This window comes from Denticeps clupeoides, chromosome 5 (genome assembly GCF_900700375.1).
Source record: "Denticeps clupeoides chromosome 5, fDenClu1.1, whole genome shotgun sequence".
In the NCBI taxonomy this organism is placed as follows: Eukaryota; Metazoa; Chordata; class Actinopteri; order Clupeiformes; family Denticipitidae; genus Denticeps; species Denticeps clupeoides.
The window spans coordinates 28,731,737-28,752,124 of NC_041711.1; the positions used below are offsets into that span (position 1 = coordinate 28,731,737).

General features: G+C 44.6%; 2 protein-coding genes and 1 non-coding gene across 3 annotated transcripts in view; 1 reads left to right on the forward strand and 2 right to left on the reverse strand.

Moving 5' to 3' along the window:
• Positions 1-6,144: 6,144 nt before the first annotated feature.
• On the forward strand, positions 6,145-13,719 carry LOC114791225 (beta-1,4-galactosyltransferase 3). The gene is made up of 6 exons (XM_028981874.1): positions 6,145-6,597; positions 8,239-8,474; positions 10,039-10,226; positions 10,336-10,458; positions 11,071-11,175; positions 11,437-13,719. Exons 1-6 carry the CDS (start codon positions 6,336-6,338, stop codon positions 11,648-11,650), a joined length of 1,128 nt encoding a protein of 375 aa, XP_028837707.1. The 5' UTR covers positions 6,145-6,335; the 3' UTR covers positions 11,651-13,719.
• Positions 8,730-8,841, reverse strand: LOC114791376 (U5 spliceosomal RNA). Its single transcript, XR_003749988.1, has one exon. It is a non-coding gene; the product is annotated as a U5 spliceosomal RNA (small nuclear RNA).
• A 4,222-nt stretch (positions 13,720-17,941) lies between the features above and the next one.
• The window catches only part of LOC114790965 (serine/threonine-protein kinase Nek6), a 4,250-nt gene continuing 1,803 nt past the window's right edge, over positions 17,942-20,388 (reverse strand). Inside the window, exons 3-5 of the mRNA XM_028981417.1 lie at positions 20,083-20,224; positions 19,798-19,905; positions 17,942-19,135 (exon numbers count right to left, since the gene is read on the reverse strand). Coding sequence (XP_028837250.1) covers positions 18,725-19,135; positions 19,798-19,905; positions 20,083-20,224 — 661 coding nt within the window. The 3' untranslated portion in view covers positions 17,942-18,724. The remainder of the gene's footprint in view (positions 19,136-19,797; positions 19,906-20,082; positions 20,225-20,388) is intronic.

The following is a 20,388-nucleotide window of genomic DNA, read 5'->3' on the forward strand; positions in this document are numbered from 1 at the left end:
TATCTGGTAGTGTGTGTGTATGTATATATATATATATATATATAGTAGCAGCTGGGTGCAGGAGATCTGGCCTTTCTGCGTTACTGAGTCCTGACAGTTCAGCTTCATTTCGACTGAGATCCTAAGGATACGAGCAAAAAAAAAAACCAAACGTCTTTTACGCCTTTCTGTTGCAACCTATAAAAACGCGTCTTGAACATTGACATTATTGGCCCTGACTGCTTGCCATACTTGACCGCTTATTTATCGCGCAAGCCGTTGTAAAAAAAAAAAAAAACAACAACAACAACCCGTCGGGTTTGGGCGAAGATCCCCAGCTCCATCTGTGCCTAGTGCGCCACCTGGTGGAAAGCCGGGCATTACAGTAAAACCGATACGCTTATAATTATAAGCAATTATTAAGGCAATTCGGTCTGCGGGCCGGATAAAAAAAAAACAACGGGCCGTAGTTCGCCCAGCCCGGGTTTATGCTGTTAATATTTTTAACGAGACTGACGTAAATGTTGTTTATTTCTTGCTGCAGCACTTGGCACGAGCAAGCCGTGCCCAATCAAGACATTTGTTTTGGAAAATTATTAATCATAAACGAATTCTTCGAATAATTGCGATCTACCGGGCCTGGAGATCACACTTCATCTGTTCGCGAGTCACCCTGCAGCGTGTTCCTCTTCCGCAAGGGGGAACAAACGTGTTAAAAAACGGAACACGTCTGCGCTTTAAATGGACGATATTTTCCATGTCTGGAGAGGCTCTCTGACACGCGGAAGTAATAAAGAGCCAGGTATATAAAAAGTGGTATTAAAATGGTATGAATGAAGACTATACCTCCGGTTCCATGTAAAACATGGCGATTAAATGTCGACACACGTGTTGTAAGAATATGGGCGTAGTATGAAGAAGCTTTAAAAATAATTGTGTTGGAAATGTAACACACTCTTTTTTTTTGTGTGTGTCACGCCATTTCAGTGTGCTTTTAAAACCGGTTTTGGACGAGGGTCCGAGTTTTTGAAGTCTGACGCGGGACAGTTACCGCTACTCAGCGGTTCCCCGCTTCGAGGACCGCGGCAGAACAAGTTCTCCCGGCCGCCTGGCGAGCGCCACTTCACTCCCGGACGCTGGGAGGGAGGGAAACGCACACGTCCGCCCAGCCCAGCCCAGCCCAGTCCGGCCCGCCTCGCCTCGCCTCGCCTGCTGTGAGTACAGGGTCTCCGCGCATCACTTCCTGTCTCCTCTAGTCGAGCTGCGGCTCCCCGCAGCCCAACTTTCGGCGGGTCGGAATAACGGGGCGACGGTGCCATGAGCCGGGGCGAATAAGTGTCCGGGTAGGTTTGCGACGGCGGCCGCGAGTCTCTGGCTCCGGCTCGCTGGCCTGCGCGCTAGCCGCGTCGGGTTAGCCGGAGCCAGACGCAGGCTGGACCGAGCGAGGCTAGCTAACGGGCGCCGCGTCCCGCTTGCGCGGCGACGGTGGGGGGGTGAAGCCCGTTGTTGTCTGGCGACGAACGCCGGGATCTGTGCGTGTGCTTTTTTTTTTTTTTTTTTGTCCACGTCGCATCACGATTCGGCATCGGCAACAATTATGATTTATTTTATTTAGCAATTTTTAATGTAATGGAGCAGCGCCTCGCCGGTCGGCACGTGTATCGCCAACCGAGTTCGTTCCCTTGTTCCCTCGCTTCGCGTGGGGGAAAAAAAAAAAAAAGCCCCAACAACAAATAAAAAATAAAACTACAAAAAAAAGCGTGACTCGGAACTCGCGGCCTTCGCGAACCTCCACCCTCCGGGCCGGTCCGCGGCGGGGCCTCGTCACACGCAGCGCTCCCCCGTGTGCTTCTCCGGCTCGGCTTCCGTCAGGGACGCGCTGGCTACGGCGGCTGGTTGTGGTGTCGCTGCTCGCCTCTCATGTAAATTCACCTGCAGGAGTTGACAGCCGGTGCAGAGCTGCCCCTCCAGCCTGTGAGCCTCGAACGGGCCACGACCCGGATAACCGGGGGGAAAGTGGTCTTGAGCTTAAAAAAAAAAAAAAAAGTTTTTTTTGTGTGTGCTTCTGCTTGTGTGTGTTCTTCCCATTTCAGGCTTGCGGCAGCTCGGGTGCCTGGGACCCGAGGCGGTGTGGCCGGCCTGGTCCCTGCGGACCTTACCACTTGTTTTTCCGAGCAGCGTAGCCGCGCAACGTCATCGTGGCAGAAATAATGACAAACACGGTACAGGAGGGATGGGCGGAGGGACTCTCTCCTCGAACCCGTCCCAGCCGGTGCGGGACTTGCCTCGGGGGGCCGGAGGGCGAGCGTCGAGGGGCTTCTGATGAGCGCCTCCGGTCTGCTAATTGCCTCGTTTCTGTCATGGGGTTCAGGCGCTGTGATGGTGACTGTTGTATTTATCTGAGGTGGAATAGGTGAAACGGACGTCTGCGGCGCGAACGATTTCTTCCCCCGGCCTTGTGGCGATCTCAGGCCAACTTCTTCCCCGGGAGCACGTAAGCATTCCAATACCGAGGTCACTGTGAAATAACTGGACGTTAAGGCTGATGTACGCAGGAGCTTCCGACGCGTCTGCGTAACTTTGCCAGGATCGGGGGGACGGTGCTTGGCTTCCTCGCTGGGGGATGTGTGCAAGTCCCAAAACAACGGTCCAAGAACCTCTGGTGGCGAAGGGAGCGCGTGTTTCCATGGTGAACGTTGTAATGGGACTGACTTTTCCTCCCCCTCTTCTCTAATAGATGATTTGCAATGGCTGACAGGCTGATCAGTGGCTATGCAAAGAGTGAAATCACCCGAAATCACTTGTCATTCCAGTCTGGGTTGAGTGTGTGTGTGTGTGTGTGTGTGTGTGTGTATAGATATTATTTTGCAGCATTCTCACTTCACATAAGGAAAGTCTTTACGTTAAACAGAATTGTAGACTATAATGCAGCAGCAGAAAAGCATGGTACGACTAAAGAAGCTCACACAAGGACCCCGTAAAAGAGCTTGTCCTCCGCCCTGACAACACCTTTGAGTAGGGTGGTAGTAGCCTAGTGGGTAACACACTCGCCTGTGAACCGGAAGACCTGGGTTCGAATCCCGCTAACTACCATTGTGTCCCTGAGCAAGACACTTAACCCTAAGTTGCTCCAGGGGGGGGACTGTCCCTGTAACTACTGATTGTAAGTCGCTCTGGATAAGGGCGGCTGATAAATGCTGTAAATGTAAATGTAAATGTATGTGTCCAGAGGTGGCTGGGCAACGTTGAGGTGTTTTGCAGTTGCAGGGAGTTTGACTGCTCCTCTCCTAAAGCTGTAATTCCCCCCCCCCCCTCCCCCCCCCCCCCCCCCCCCCCCCCCCCCCCCCTCGCTTGCTCGTCTTTTACTGGCAGGACGATGTGTCAGGAGTGCGCATTCCTGCCTCTAACCTCCCGGCTTCCACCAGTTCCATTCCACTCCAACTGGGCAGATGCTTTCCAGATGTTTTTATGTATTAGGCTTGGCCCCGTCCACCAAACCCTCCCTCCCCTGAGCTTTCCAGTCTTTTATAACAACTCTGGCTCCCTCGCTAAGCCTCTTCTCGTTCTTCTTGGTCTTTTTTGCTGCTGTGGACGCGTGCGCGAATGCCCGTCCCTGCCTCCGTCCTTCGTCCCTGACAGTCGGGCCTTGCATCTCAGGATGGCTTTCATTAACCATGTCTCATTTGTATATGTGCCTGCAGAGAGCTCGGCCTTTTCTAGCTTTAGTCGTGGGCTGGCTCGGAAAGTGAAACCCGGAGAAAAAGATGGGGGATTGCATGGGCGGGAACATTGCGTGCCCTTGTGCGGAGTCCTTGAAAAGTTTCTGACCAGCGGTCCATTGACTCAGTCGTGTTTGCTCAGGAACTGTGTGTTGTGTGTTCAGCCAAATGATTTATTAAGCCAATATGTATATCTGCAGGGCTTCCTTGATATTTTCCTGGTCGCGCCTTTGTTGGTTAAACAGTTTTTTTTTTTTTTTTTGTTTTTTTTTTTTTTAGGCTTCGCTGTATTTGAAGGCTCGTCGCACGTCATCACTGCAGCGTTTTTTTTTTTTTTTTTTGATGTCTGTAGGATGTTCTGTGTTCTTTATCCTGTGTGGTTTAGGCGTTAGTACAGCGTATTCGCAGATCGATGAAGAAGAGCTGTCGTGGTGCAGCTTCCTGAATTAATCGGATTTTGGGGGGATCCCGGTTTTTCCATGGGCACCAGGACTTCCCAAGTCACCTGCGTGCATTTAGGTATAAGATCGCTGCTGTGACAAGCAGTGTACTATTACTGCTTCAGGCACGTAGTCCTTTAAATAATTTAAACGCCTACAGGCTTTAGTATGGAATCGAACTCTAGGTCTCTTTTCTTCTTTGCTGCGGTTTGTTTGGTCTGGCGTGAACACCGCAATCGCCCTCGGGTGCGCACCCAAACAACTGAAAAGATTCCCTCGGGCAGAATCAAATCGCCTACCTGGTGAGAACGCCTACTGAACCAAAACAAGACCACAAGCTGTAGGTCACGTGATTGGAGAACTGGTGAATTTCAATGTAGTTATTCTGTTTGCACATTCAGCATCCTGACTGGTGAATCGACGACACGTCTGACCAATAGGCAGAGAGAAAGTTCTCACCAGATTTGAAGTTTGGCTCTCTTGGACTTTTTTATTGTGTTAACAGGAATAGGATACAAGGATCAAAACTCACCAACTGATTCAGACCAAAGCAAACGTTCTAAGGTGTGAAAGCGCCCTTATGGACAATGTCAATCTATCAATTCCTTTTTTTGTATGTAGCACTATTCTTAATTCCAGGAGACTTGATAATCTAACACAAAGGTATACAAATTTCTTTTGAAGCCAAACATCTCAGGTGAGATGAGTTCTGACTGTTCCAGCCCTGCTAAAGGTGTTAACGTGGCCGTGCCATTTGTGATTTGCAAGCAGTTGTGTTAGTGGGAGAGCTGCTTTGCGTCTGTGAGACCAGCCAGTCCCAGGCTGCACCAGAAACAGGCTTTTTAACCAAGGCGAAAATATGAAGAGACAAAGTAGGGGCATAACCGCAGATCTGCTCTCGTTTCCGACCACAAAATAGAAAGTCATTAACAGTTTTTACCCAGAATGCACCACTTCACCCTCTTTTCTCACTTGGTTTTATCTTCTTTTGTCTCATCATAATGAGCTGTGTAATGAACCTGTTTCTTGAGATCTGAATCAGATTTGCCTTGGGAGTAGAGTTCTTTTATCTCTGTCACTCGGCAGTTTATCCACCGCCTACACCCAACGTCCCTGTTGTACCCTTCATCCTATAGCTTTAATCCTATAGCTCTCCAGTCTGCCCATCCTGGTGTTCTCCTTGGGATTAGGATTAGAGCTCTCAGAGTGGCCGTTTTAACGAGTCGTAATTGATTTGTGAGCCCAGATACATCACATCTTACCTTGGACCGTGTAAATCTGATTAAAAGCAGTAACTAAAGGCCTGTACTGGGAGGAAATTGGGTTGCATAGCAACTGAGTCGTGTGGCCGAGGCTGTTTTCTCCTCACGTCGAGTGCTCCTTCCCTTCTTGGCTGCCATATTGTAACAAACTGCAGTCTCGATTCTTCCCCTCCCCAGCTGTGGCCTTTCAGAGCGGCGAAAACAAACACAAGCTGTCACCGCCGGCCATCGAGTTCGATGTAGGGGTGCATCTGATGGGGAAGGGGCGCGCTGGAGCCTCTCTTTAATATGCCTCCTTCTGTTTTTATCTTTCAGGGCCCATGCTGCTGCTGGCACCATCCACTCTTCCACTGGAGCGTCGCCCTGGACTCCACAATGGGACAATAACTGTGTGTGTGTGTGTGTTGGTTATTTTTTTTCCCTTCCTTTTTCTTTTCTCTCCCATCCCTGTTTTTTTTTCTTTTCTTTTTCTTTTGTCTGTACCTCAGTTCTGCTTAATGCTGGTCGGACTGCTTGCTGAACGCACGAAAGACCGTAAAACAGCTTTTAGCTGCGTCTGCATCTGTCGCATTCTATTTCGATCTCGACGAACCCAAAATGAGAAGTGACCAGAATTTCTACGGCCAAACCCTTTCATCTGCACGTTATTTATCCTGCTAGTCAAGTGCCTTTTGAGGCCCCCCCCCCCCCCCCCCCCCCCACCCGCCTGTCTAGCCTGTTTACGTCTTGAAACAGTTTCCCCACACAGATTTTTTTTTTTTTTTTTTTTAGCTTTTAATAGTGTAATCGATTGGTAATTACAATGTCCCCCTGTGGAGGAACACATCCATCGTAGACTCAGATGTGCAGATGTTGGTGCCACCTAGGCTAAAGACCACAGAGATTAAAGGACATTGACTGCGCTGCTGTGGCCTGAGTCACGCAGCGTGATCGACATGGTGACACTTCAGTCCAAATGGCGCTACCTGGTAATGTTTCTGGGAGTCCAGCTGGTTGTCATGGCGCTGCTTTCTCGGGAAGGCTACCACAGGAGAGTGACATACTTTTTCCGGATATTCCGTAAGACGGACCATGGGTTGGTACCTCACTCGAGGAACAGCACTGGAGGAGATGTTTATGCCAACCTCTCCCTCATAGCGAAGTTCCAGGTCCGAGATGAAGACATGCCCTACTGTCCCAGAAAGTCCCCTCTCATTGGTGAGTTGTACTGCTGCTTCTCTTCTCTTGCCGTACAGTCACGGTTGTGGGTTCGAATCCAGGCAAAGTGCAAAGTTTACTGGCTTTCCCCATGTTGGCCTTATGTATGAGTTTGTGTGTGTATGTTTGTTCTTCAGTGGGCTGTGCCCTGCTCTGGGTGTGTCCCTGCCCTGTGCCCAACGTTCCAGGATGGGCTCCTGCTCGGGTTTCAGTGGTTGTAGTGAATTACACGCGTGGCATGTGCTAGATTTAGAACCCCTTTTGCTTTCTGTAAATTCTAATCCTACACGAGAAACCCAGGACATCGGCTGCCAGCATTGTTTTGGGTGGTGATGGATCACTGCAGTGACACAACATCTGAACTGCTGACAAGGACACCACTCTGTCCATGTTAGTGCAGTATGAATATGCGGTCTGGTCAGCAGTGGCCTCTTGGTCGCCAACTGACTACTAGTGACACAGGTCAGTTGGTGGCAGAACAGTCTGTGAATAGCATGTACTTTATATTGCTGTTCCTTGTGCAAATGTGTGTGTTGACCCACTAACGTAGGTCTTCTGTGTGTTCTCAGTTTGCCTGTGGTTGTCCAACTTCGCCACACAGCCTGTAGTCATCATTAGCTTTGGGTTGAGCTTGCACAAGGTTACATCAGCTTCCCTAAAAGTGTTACGCAACCTTTTTTGACATTGATTTGACCAACCTCAAACCTTCCAGGAGCTGTACGGTTTTCAGCGTGTTATTAGTGGTGGGAATCTCTGGGTACCTCCCAGTTTTTTTCGGACTGCTATGAAGCAATGATAAATGACCGTAGAGCACAATTCTTCCAATGCTTCTTACTGTGCCTACTTGGTTCTCTTAAAGTAAGGTGTTTGTAATGATCCATAGGAAAACTGGAAAAGTGTCTGAGCATACTTCTAGTAATTTAATACAGACTTCAGAATAGTCCTGTATCCTCATGATGTGTGCAAATGACAAAATAATCCTTCAGACCTAAAAACAAAATGTTTTGCTGTACCATAATCACATAAATCGATATACATCGATACACAACACCTGCAAAGCTGCATATTCATATCTGGACAATTGTCTTTGTTGACCGTGTAAGTTCAGTGCTTTTTATTTATTTATTTAAAACTATTCACTGCATGTCTTGCAATAGACATGCTAATGAGTTAGCTGATTATTTAATCTAAAATAGACATGTGTTTTATTATCACAGACTGTGCCCTTTTGCTACGTATGGACTCTACATATGGAGTCTGCAGAGGAAAATGTTGAATCCAGGCAAAACATCTGTAAACATTGCCAGTTAACTTAGAAGCCAGTTGATCCGGTCTGATTTCCCCCACAGCCGTATGCCTCTGTGTACACCATAGACTGTATGGGTGCTATACATCCACACCTCCCACTTTAATGCAACTTTGTGTTCTCTCAACATTATGTTCCTGGACATTCAGAATCATCAATGCATTTGATATGTATCTGTGAATCACCCCCTCTTACCCCTGCTTTTTAAACTATTTGTAGGCTATTGTATATTTATAGGAAGCATCTAAATGGACCATTTGATGTATGGAGGACCGTACAACAACCAACAAAAAGTTTCCTGGCTCAACCTCACTGCTATTTTCTTTAATGTGCAGGTGGACCAATCCACGTCACATTCCCCTCTCGGCTGACATTAGCACAGGTAGAGAGGAAGAACCCACTCGTGGTGCGGGGAGGGCGCTATAGGCCACCAGACTGTGAAGCAAGGCATCGCACTGCCATCATCATCCCGCATAGAAACAGAGAGCACCATCTGAAGTTCTTGCTCTACTATCTGCACCCCTTTCTACAGCGACAGCAGCTGAGCTATGGGATCTACATCATCCACCAGGTGAGGTTTTCTCCTGGGAAAACACATCATTTCACATGTCAAACTCAAAGTGAAGTGATTGTCACTTGTGATGCACAGCAGCACAGCACACGGTGCACACAGTGAAATTTGTCCTCTGCATTTAACCCATCACCCTTGGTGAGCAGTGGGCAGCCATGACAGGCGCCCAGGGAGCAGTGTGTGGGGACGGTGCTTTGCTCAGTGGCACCTTCTGATTATGGGCCGCTTCCTTAACCGCTAGGCCACCACTGCCCCGACTGTCAAAACAGAGCCCCCAAAAATATTGTGAGCTTGTTGACGCCCCTCTCCACGGAAACCTTTAGTAAAAGGCGAAAGATTTGTACGTGATGAAGAGAAGCCCAAGCGACATGATTTCAATACATGATATTGACAATAAACATTGGAATGAGGTTACATGATACATGATATTGACAATAAACCAATCTTGAATCAGCACACACATCTGTTGTGGAAATATTCAGAGCATGTATACGATTGATGAGGTTAAAAGGGTTTATTAAGCAACACACAAAGTAGTCTTATCTTGAAAAGAAGTGTTGTGTTATTTTGATTTTTGTTATTCCTCCATTCCAATCTGGATGACACACAATTAAATCAAGGTGCAGAAAATCGAGTGCATCAGTACAAGAAATTTGCATCAGTTTGATGGTCCCTGTGGTTCTGGCCCGGTAAATTATACTTTACTTCCCCTTGTCCCCTTACAACTGTGATTCTGGCAGTAATGGCATGTGGGCCATAAGCTACCTGGGGTCATGTTGAACTAATGTTTAACATTAATGTTAGACATTGGAATCATTATCATGGAGGACCAAAGACTTCACATCGGTCTTACAATATGCGGTCTGTCAGAGCTGCAGTTCACCGTTTACTTTTACCTGGGTCTTCACATCACTGATCATAATGGTCTGCTGGGCAAAAATAAGCAGAGATCTTGACATTCATTAAATTAGATCAAAAGTAGAACCACCAGAAATGGTCGAAGGAATTCACGACTGCTGCTCGCATCTGTGCTCGTGCCTGTTGTCCATGTTCCTTACCAGATCAAATGAGGTTGGCCCCATATGTGTGTCCTATGCTAATGGAGGGCAAGATATCTTCACTCAAAGAGGATTTAATGAAGTGATGCAAGAAATGCTGATTTTGTTTACATCTGTGACTCTCTGAAATTCCCACCTCTCATCAGCCAAGCGTGGATTAGACGTAATCCCTGGGCATTTTATCTCCAAATAGAGACCAGATCTGAGATTTGTGGATTTGCTGTAATATTGTGTGGATTTAGTGATTACTCGAGACCAGTAGCAAATAAAACATAAATATATTTTTGCCCTGTTAATATGCAATAAAGCGCAGTTTACCGATGGTTTCATGGGTCCTTGATTTTGACAAGGAACTGTTGATTGTTCAAGGCATGGCCACGCCCATAAACAATAAGGGTTGAACAATAGGGCAAGCCGCACATTATTAGTGTTGTTGTATTTCACTGGTGAATGATAAATACATGCACCTGTTTTGTGTGTGTGTGTGTGTGTGTGTGTTTGCGCAGGTGGGCAACTACACATTTAACAGAGCAAAGCTGATGAATATAGGCTTCCGTGAAGCCATGAGGGAAGAAGACTGGGACTGCCTATTTTTCCATGATGTGGACCTCATTCCTGAGGACGATCGAAATACCTACACCTGCGATGCACATCCCAAACACGCAGCCATTGCCATGGACAAGTTTGGCTACAAGTCAGTATTACAGCCTTCAACATGATTCTGTTCATCATCCTCTTTACTGCTGATAAATTCCTGCTTGGATGTAATAATGAAACCTTTTTTTTTTTTTTGTCTGCCTCAGACTGCCCTATAAGATGTACTTTGGAGGTGTGTCAGCCCTGACCCCTGTGCAGTACCTCAAGATGAATGGTTTTCCTAATAACTACTGGGGATGGGGTGGTGAGGATGACGACATTGGAATGAGGTTGGTAGTTAGGAAGAAGATGCAGGGGACCTGCTTTTTTTCATGTTGAGGGTTTTATTTTTTTCATAGCATGTGCGGAGTGTTTGCAAATGCCATTCACTATATGGCCAGTCGCAATTATTCATTTCAAATGCTGATTGTACATCTGCATTTTGGTCTGGTAGTACATCACTATACATCAAAATACGAATCTATTAAATAATGACCATCAAACGGGAGCTTTTTAGTTCATCCACTCCAAAAAATCAATAACTTGCCAGCAATTTCTATTAATACATGTAACCCCTGTAGACATACTTGATGTTTCATTAATGAACACTCCCCATGTGCTACGTCTGTTGTAGCAGCCATAAAAGGGCCTTGATCCTTTAAGCTGTGCTGTCCAAATTACAAGCTTTGTTTCAAAATGGTGCATTAAGGCATGTAGTATCATAAAGGCTAAATTAGGGTTGTGCTATGTGAATACTGAGAGATGTGATGCAAGTACAGATCAGCATTAATGCATGCTCTGCTGTCAGTCTATCACTGTACAGAGCTGTAAAACAGTGCTGTTGCCACACTGGTATTGCATACTTATCTCTTTGCTTCCTTCACCTCCCTGCTTTTCTCCAGGGTGTCTCTTGGTGGAATGCTGATTTCTAGGCCATCGCTCAACATTGGCCGGTACAGGATGATTAAACACAAACTGGATGAGGGAAACGAAAGGAACCCCAAGAGGTGGGACCTGTGCAAATGAGCCAAAGTAGTCCTATGGATGTGATTTTTAGCGTGTTTGCTGAAAGATATTAGCTCATACATCTTATACAGCTAAAACAATTTTCCACACAGATGTCTGTGGCAATTTTGCTGCAGCCCTGTAACTGTGAGATGTATGTGTGCGTATGAAAGTGATGTGTCCAATGGTGTTAGCAGACTGCAGACCCTCGTTACCGATTGACCACATCTGCTTGCTGAAAGATTCTCTTGGTCTCTCGGCAGGTTTAATATGTTGGCCAAGACACGGCAGACCTGGAGGCTAGATGGCATGAACACGGTGGAGTATGAGGTCGTGTCGCGAGAGTACATGCCCCTCTACGCCAACATCACGGTCAACATCGGCACCGAGGACGGTCTCAAGCCCCTCAACCCCCCAACACCACAGCCTGCCAATTCTCCTGCTCAGTCTTTCAACAGTTCTTCTGACAAGCCCTGAACCGAGGCAGGCCACAAAAGCTGCCCTCACGTCTGCGTTTGCACAGTTATGGCCCCGCTGATGGTTGTGTGGACCATACAGGGTCTCTGAATGCCTTTATTAAACAGCAGACCTCCATGACTCCTGTCTGGAACTAGAGTCGGTGTCAGCCAGAGGACACGTATCACACAAATGCCTTTTCTGTGCATCCTCCTTTTATTGTCTCATAACTAATTACGAAATAGCAGATACGTTTTTTTTTTTGCTTGGAGATTCATATCACCAGAGAGGAGCACTCAAACATTTCTAATAAACTGTATAAACTCAGCCTCTCCAAATGAGAACTTCAGACTTCATTTGCTGGTGAAGAGACACTTCAGGACGTGCTCACCTCAGCAGCGCAAAGAATTGCTGTTTTAACCTCGGTTGCCTTAGCATCAATGTTTGCCCTCATGTGTCCTTAAGCTCCTTCTCTGTGAGAGTGTGTGCATGTGTGCTTTATAAAGCAAGGTGAATTTCAATGCAGGGGCTGCCATATCTGTCCCAGCCAAAGGTCATGACCTCTTTTGATCTGTAAAAGGTGGCGCTGTTTATTTCTTGGTTTAACACATTGTACAGCAGCTTGGGAATTTTTGGTTCCCAGTTCTGCATAGATCGAGCAATGTCATTCCTCAGCAGAGCAGTTCTTAATATCCAAGGTAGCCCCACCTTTATATCATATCACATACTGTAATAAGTAAATGGCCTCCTCTTTCTTTCTTTCTTTTTTGGAAAAGTTTTTCAATTCTGCATTGACTTAATGTACCCAGATCTGGCCTGGTATTGGTTTTAACTGTCTTTTTTTTTCTGATTAAATTATTAAACAAGGATAATATGAGCATGCATATCAGGTGTCCGTTTAAAGGAGTTGGATTTGAGAACGAATTGAGCACTTGGCAGTTTTCTAATGAATCTGAATCTGGCTCCATCTATAATGATTGTTCCATGGACATTTATGCAAATCATTTTGTCAGGCATGGAAAAACGATGTGTATTACATATATACCGGTTTGGCTGGAAAATGGGAGGGTTTCTGCAACTACTCTACTCAACAAGTTGTCACTTGTCTGCACTGGCCAGGTCTCTATTGGGTTTTTAACTATATAATAGGGTGAACGGATAATACTCTGTTGGTCATTTGGCCTTTTTTCCTGCTTCATGACCATTTACTCTTTTTATTCATTCCAACTTTTTTTTTTTTTTTATACATCTTTAGTGTATCTGCCCTGCTTTTCTCACCATGTATATTAAGTTCATCATGATCATTGAAGTCTGGGTATCTGGACTGAAACCAAAGATGGTACAACACATTTCAACTTGAAAACTAGTGCTCATGGCCATGAAAAAAGAAATGTAAATTTTCATCTGCGTTTGATTTTGTGTAGGTGTTTGAATGGCAATGGATTGCATGATTCACTTGTGTTCCTTCTTCCTCGTTTCGAGGTCTTTCATCCTATCTATTCAACCACATTTAAATTGCAGCGAGTCGCAGTCACCACAGAATTATAATAGGTAAAGCTTACTGTGATAGTGAAGCACTGCAGATGTGGCTCCTCGTGTGACGTTGGTAATGCTCCTGCCTCAACAATATGTATTGCTTGGAGTGGAATTGATAAAGAAGGCGTGTAAGTGTTTATGCCTGACACGAACCTTTATAGTTCATATGAATTTTTATACGTGGTGAAAGTTTGGGTCTCATGGTTGCTGCAAATTTGCATTTGTCCATTAATCAACAGTTCCAGTTCAACATTTCAGGTCATTCTGCATTGAGTTGTGAAAACAATTCCTTAACCATTGAGACATACCTCTGATTTGTCATCAGTAATCCCTGTGGTAAATTATTGTCATGTTATAATCACTTTATTTAATGACATGATTTGAATACGAATGCCGTAATTTGCATTGTTTTGGAGTATGTCAGGAACAAGAGATTCTGCTTCTGGACATCGGAATCCACGCCCCCCCCTTCACCTTATTAAAATGTTTCTATGAAATAAGTCTGCACAGTCCAGAGATGCCTTACAATAATTAATAAAAAAATCAACATTGTTTTTAAGAGTCTCTCTAGTTATTTAATGCTGCATTTACAAAGAAATGTAGTCCAAATTAATGCTAAGCATTTAATGATGTAAAAAATGTTGTGAATCTGCAACATGCCACTTGCTTGATTTACTGTTCTGCTTGTCATGCATTTGACCGAAAGGCTAGTTAAGATGCTGTTAGCAGTTTTATACCTTTTCAATTTTTTATTTAGCTCTTAGTTGTTTGCTGCCCTCTAACGGTGAGACAGACATGTTACACTTTAGTCTAATGTCACCTTCCACATAGCAGACTTTCCCTGTCCCCTGGATCCCAGGACCATTACCTCCAATTAAACACAATCAAGATAAATTACTTTAAGTAAAGTTAGACCGCACCTTTGCTGACCTTCCATATTTGCATTTCCAAACAAGTTTTGATTGTGTTCTCAACACTTGAGGCTTCTTTCAAAAAACTGTTTGTTATGGATTAATGGATCATTTTGATCGTAAAGAAATGCATTGAGAAAGCAACTGACAGCACTGCAGTTTACTCAATGATTCTATGGGTTTATTTAATTACTTTGCTCTCAGGGTCACAAAAGTTGACCCTCTTTGTACTAGCTGTTACATTTTTGTGTTTGCCTATGAGCTACACATCAGCTTTGTGGTTTAAATCATTGTAGAACATAATGTGTGTCCTGTTTCAGGGGACTGCAGCTCCAGAGAGACGTTTAACCTAATTTCCTATTTGCAGCAGCTGTCACCAGCATGCAATGAATATAGAGGCTGGGTGATGTGGCAAAACATCCCACCCTGGATTAAATTGTGTTACTAATAAGGAAGATGTGAAGATATCAAAAGGTACATTTTGGTTGAAATATTTTACATAATGTCTGTAGAAAGCAAGTGTTTATATAAAGTGTGCACGCCCCTGTTAAAATGGCTGTAAAAAATCTAATCTTTTCCAACCTTTTTAATATAATTTGTGACTACTTGTATAATACAATTATATAACAAACAAATCTGTCAGGAAATAAAAGAAAAAACATATAATGAACTGGTTACAAAAGAGCACAATACATTTATTAGTTTTAGGGTGTGCACAACTGAGGGTGTTATACAGGTAGAAGGTCACATTACATCACAAAAGCCTGGCATTAAAATAGGTGTGTGCACACTTTTTTTACTGTAGAAATCTGCAGTATATGTACACATTTTTTTTTACCTTGTTTCCCTGATGGGAGCAGTAGAAGATTTCAGAAATTTTCTCTACAAGTGACATAAGGAGAAAAAGAATATTTTCTTTATTTATGCTGTATTGCTGCTCTTTATTGCTGCTGTAAAATATGAACACCTTGTTCTGTGACTCTGTTCCAGCTATATGACTTGTGTTCACGGTCATTAGCTTTTTGTGTTTTTTTTTTGGTTAAAACATAGAGTATTTACCCTAACCCCTAATGGAATTATACTATACCTTGGTCTAGTAGAAGAAGGATAAAGTTGGGACTCTGAACTGAGACAATGCTGTAGCTATTCCCCAATTCAGCGGCTTCTGCTATTGTTAAATGGCCTTGAATAATTTCCTATTTTTTGTCACCAGCTGCCTGTTACTAGTTCACATTGCTTAGGGATGTATGAATTTGAGGGTTGTGTCAACAGGTAAGGAAGCAGACCCGTAATCGGAAGGTTGTGGGTTCAAATCCCAAAACCTCAATGTATTTGCTTTATGCCAGTTTAGTGCTGCTAAAAACTGAATTTCCCCGAGAAACCTTCCTGAGGGATTAATAGTTCTATCTACCTAGAAAATGGTCTTGTTTAGCCACAGCCTTCCAAGGACAGGGCTTGTTCTCCAAAGGATCTTTTCACCAAATTCCATGTCCACAGCTTTTTATTTAAAGCCGCCACTCTGTCTCCAAACTGAGACTCCCCAATCCCAAACCAGGACTATCACCAGGCAAGAGGGTCAACAAATGGCCTGAAGTGCAAAGAGCAGAGAGTCATGTGGGGGTGGATGACCACTGCATTCCTGCATTCCTCTATCAGATGTTCTCTCTAGACAAGAGAGACCTCCTCTGGGCACATCATTATCCCCTGCTTCTTCACTCCGACTCTGTCATTCTGGTCTTTTTGTAACATATAAATCTAATAATTCCACGTAACTGCAAATGAAATTTGCCTGTGCCAATAAAATTAAAACAACCTGTTTCTTAACATCTGCCATGTCGTGCAGATGTCTAGGTAACATCAGAAGTGTTCAAATGAACTCTTCCTGGGTGGATCTGGAATGTGATTGAGTGATGGAGATGGGCAGTCCTAGTCTGCTGGGTGCCCTGGGTCCCTGCTGCCTTCTTGGGGCAGTGGTGGCCTAGCGGTTAAAGAAAGTGGCCCCGTAATCAGGAGGTTGCCGGTTCAAATCCCGATCCGCCAAGGTGCCACTGAGGTGTCGCTGAGCAAAGCACCGTCCCCACACACTGCTCCCCGGGCGCCTGTCATGGCTGCCCCACTGCTCACTCAGGGTGATGGGTTAAATGCAGAGGACACATTTCACTGTGTGCATCGTGTGCTGTGCTGCTGTGTATCACATGTGACAATCACTTCACTTTACCTACTTTACCAAAGCACCATCCCCACACACTGCTCCCCGGGCGCCTGTCATGGCTGCCCACTGCTCACCAAGGGTGATGGTTAAAAGCAGAGGACACATTTCGTTGTGTCATCGTTTGCTGTGCTGTCACTTCCACTTTCTTTACTTCTGAAACATACTTCCTGGCTGTAAGCCTAACTGAACTACACCCCCTACAGGCGCCACACGTGTTTAAGGTGGAACTGACAATTCCAATAAGGAGCTTACTCCTTACTCCGTCGTGTTTTATTTTGTGAGCTGGTTATTAGATGCCGCTCACGCCCCACAGGTCAAGGAGTCAGATGAACAAGGTCTGGGGCCTCAGGTGGTTCCTGGCAGTGAACACATTTCTAGGTCACATTTCAAGGATTATTTTAAAAATGGGACTGCCAAATCACACAGAGGGGAGGCATTTACCTTTTATTCAAGATTCAGGTCTGGTGTTCAGTTTTGCAATGTCCATGAACAGTTTAGGGTGGTAGTAGTCTAGTGGGTAACACACTCGCCTATGATTCAGAAGACCCAGGTTCGAACCCCACGTACTGCCATTGTGTCCCTGAGATAGAGACACTTAACCCTAAATTGATCCAGGGGGGACTGTCCCTGTAACTAATGATTGTAAGTCACTCTGGATAAGGGCGTCTGATAAATGCTGTAAACGTAAATATTAACAAACCATGCACAAAATTACAAAAATTAAGAAATCATAATTGCTGAGCCTTCCATGTACACATATGATGTCTTGGCGCCTCGGTGGTGGAATGAACTTCCCGTTGAGGTCAGAAACAGTACAGTCACTGAGTATTTTCAAAGTAAAGCACCGTCCCCACACACTGCTCCCCGGGCGCCTGTCATGGCTGCCCACTGCTCACTCAGGGTTATGGGTTAAATGCAGAGGACAAATTTCACTGTGTGCACCATGTGCTGTGCTACTGTGTATCACATGTGACAATCACTTCAGTAAAAAATAAAATAAATAAATAATCAGAAGGTTGTGGGTTCGAATCCTGATCTTCCAAGGTGCCAGTGAGGTGCCACCAACCCCACACACTGCTCCCCGGACTCCTGTCATGGCTGCCCACTGCTCACCAAGGGTGATAGTTAAATTCAGAGGACACATTTCGTTGTGTCACTGTGTGCTGTGCTGCAGTGTATCACAATGATAATCACTTCACTTTCACTTTTACACTGGCCATAGATGGAACATTAGATTAATAGGGTTTCATAAGAACTCTAAGAGCTTATCTAATAATTTATAACCTTATAAAAGTTATATAACCTTAATAACTTCCTCCCATATGTGGTAAAATACTGAACACAGTCGCAAGGCAGCTGGATCATTTTTGTTTGTTTGTGTTCAGGAGATTCATAAGAAAAAACATGCAATTTATAATTATGAAAATACAAAATCCCCAAATGCCAGTAAATTAAGTCTATCTGTCTATCTAGCTATGAAAATGTTAATTAACTCAAAGGGTACTTTTCAAAACAATTTTCAATTGACAAATTTATTTGAATTAATTGAATTAAATATGCATAATTATATATACAGAGTCACAATAATACATGTTTCTGTGATACTAGCAAGTAAAATGGGTAAATATGAAGATCCAATAACACAGAGAAAACATTATTTCAAAGTTTAATGTCATTTTTTGTTCCATCCATCTATTTAGCTGTGACTTTTCACAGATTGCACAGACCATTAGCCTTGTATATTATGCCAATTAATGAGAAGAAGCTTCACAGAGAACCCAGAAAACTTTACATTTACATGCAATGCTAATTTATATGTATATATGGTGCTGTTTTGTGACATTTAAGTATGATGTATTAAGAGGAACTTAAGGTGCTGCTGGGTGCAGCTTTCATTCCGAGTTTATCTTGTAAGTCTCCAGTCGTTTTACTTTGCCGTCCACAAGCTCTACTTCTTTCACCTCTAAAACTCCCCCCACTGGTGCCTTCCTCTGATGTGTACACAGTATGTTGAATTCTGCCTGTTTGGGAATTGGAATATTCATGGGTGTCATCTGCTGTAAACATTGTTTTATCATAAAGTTTTTGTCAAAAGTACTTGTAGACATCAAAGCTTTGGTCTCTTCTCCAGATCTTTCTCCAGCCTGTGCAGGCAAGGGTTTGTTCACCACTTCAAGTCTAGTGGGTGTTTGCTTTATATCTCTCCCTTGAACACCAGACATTGTACCCCTCTCTTGTAATCCAGCTTGTCTCCCAGCGTTCATCGGGCCAGGTCTTGCTGCTGCTTTATTTTCTATCACAGTCTTAAGCTCTCGGGTTGGCTTGAACTTGACGAGTAATTGCTGAATCTCCCTGGAGATGGGCTCCTCTTCACCTCCGCCAGTGAAGGTTTCAGCTGTTGTTTCTGCTCTTCCTCTGATCTCATTTTCACAGCCGCTAGCAGACCCGCACCGATTCCCCCTCTCGCCCCCGGTGGCAGGCCCCTGCCCTCAGTCCAGCTTCTGCGTTCCTGATCTCAACAATCACACTGGCCATTGTGGCTCTTTGAGCAGGGTTGGGCTCCACCATTTTACCACACCGTTTTGCAGTACGGGTGACTGGCCAGGCTCTCTGGATCTTTGGAGGACACACAGCGTGTGTGGCAGCCCTGACCCTTGCACAGAGTTCAGCGATGACTTTGCCCATTGCCCAGACGTCTGAACGCTGGTCTCGCACACCTTGTACTTTCAGGATTTCTGGTGCATAGTAAGCTTCATTACCCAAATTTATAGCAGACGTGATTCCATTCCTGAAAAACTTTGCCAGTCCCAGATCAATAATTACAGCACGGTTTGTACCAAACTCCACCTAACAAAATAATCAGAAAAGAAGGAGAGAGCAAAGCTTTGTGTTACATTTCTCATTGAAAACAGTGGCCTGTTCATCAAATAGTTTTCCATACTTGAGAAAAATTCTTGAAATTTTATTCAGCTGATTAAAATGCAAAAATGAACGGTAACCAATATAGCAACGTGGAACTAATATAGAGACTGGTAGAATGGTACATTACATCATTTACATTTACAGCATTTATCAGACGCCCTTATCCAGAGCAACTTACAATCAGTATTACAGGGACAGTCTCCCTGGAGCAATTTAGGATTAAGTGTCTTGCTCAGGGACACAATGGTAGAAGGTGGGATTCGAACCCGGGTCTTCTGGTTCATAGGCGAGTGTGTTACCCACTAGGCTACTACGTACAGAAGGGGAGTATGAACCAGCCTATGACCCAGAAGACCACAAAGTCACAGGTCCAAACCCCACTTACTACCATTTTGTCCCTGAGCATGAGTGTCTCCATTTACCGCAGCATTTATCAGACGCCCTTATCCAGAGCAACTTCTCCAGGAGGACTGTCCCTGTAACTACTGATTGTAAGACGCTCTGGATAAGGGCGTCTGATCAATGCCACAAATGTAAATGGAATAAAAATATACAGACGGTTTATTTGCATATCCCAGTGCCCTTACCATGATGTTGTCAGGTTTGATGTCTTGGTGAACAATGTTTTTTAAGTGCATGTGATGCAGCCCTTCACACATGCCAGTGATGATGGCTGCTCTGACAGAAGGAGTCAGCTGTGGACGCACAACAGATTTTCATTTTTTAATGGTGACTACGGTGACTGATTATGCTATTTGCTCAATAAGAACAGCCTCACTTTTCAAAAAGAAACATTAAATACTTTGGGTACATTGGAGAGGTTTGTACAGTATGCAGTATGCTTTTTTAACCCTTGTTTTGTCTACAGCTACCTGTATTTTGGATTTCTGTGAGCAGAAGATTGTCGTTTCCAGGTCCTCTCCGGTGGTGATGAACTCCAGGGGAATGTGCCACTTGTTGTCATCAATCCAGGGTTTACCCAGCAGCTTGACCACGTTGGGATGACATGCGTTCCTGTGAAAGTATGGACCAATAACAGGTGTTCTTATTGCTTATTGCTTGGTTTCCCTATGAATGTAATGCCAAGTTAACACTAGTGCAGGGATACATTTACCAACACACAGAAAAATAGCTGTTGATTTCATACACAATGATTTCAAATGTTCTAATATGGATTA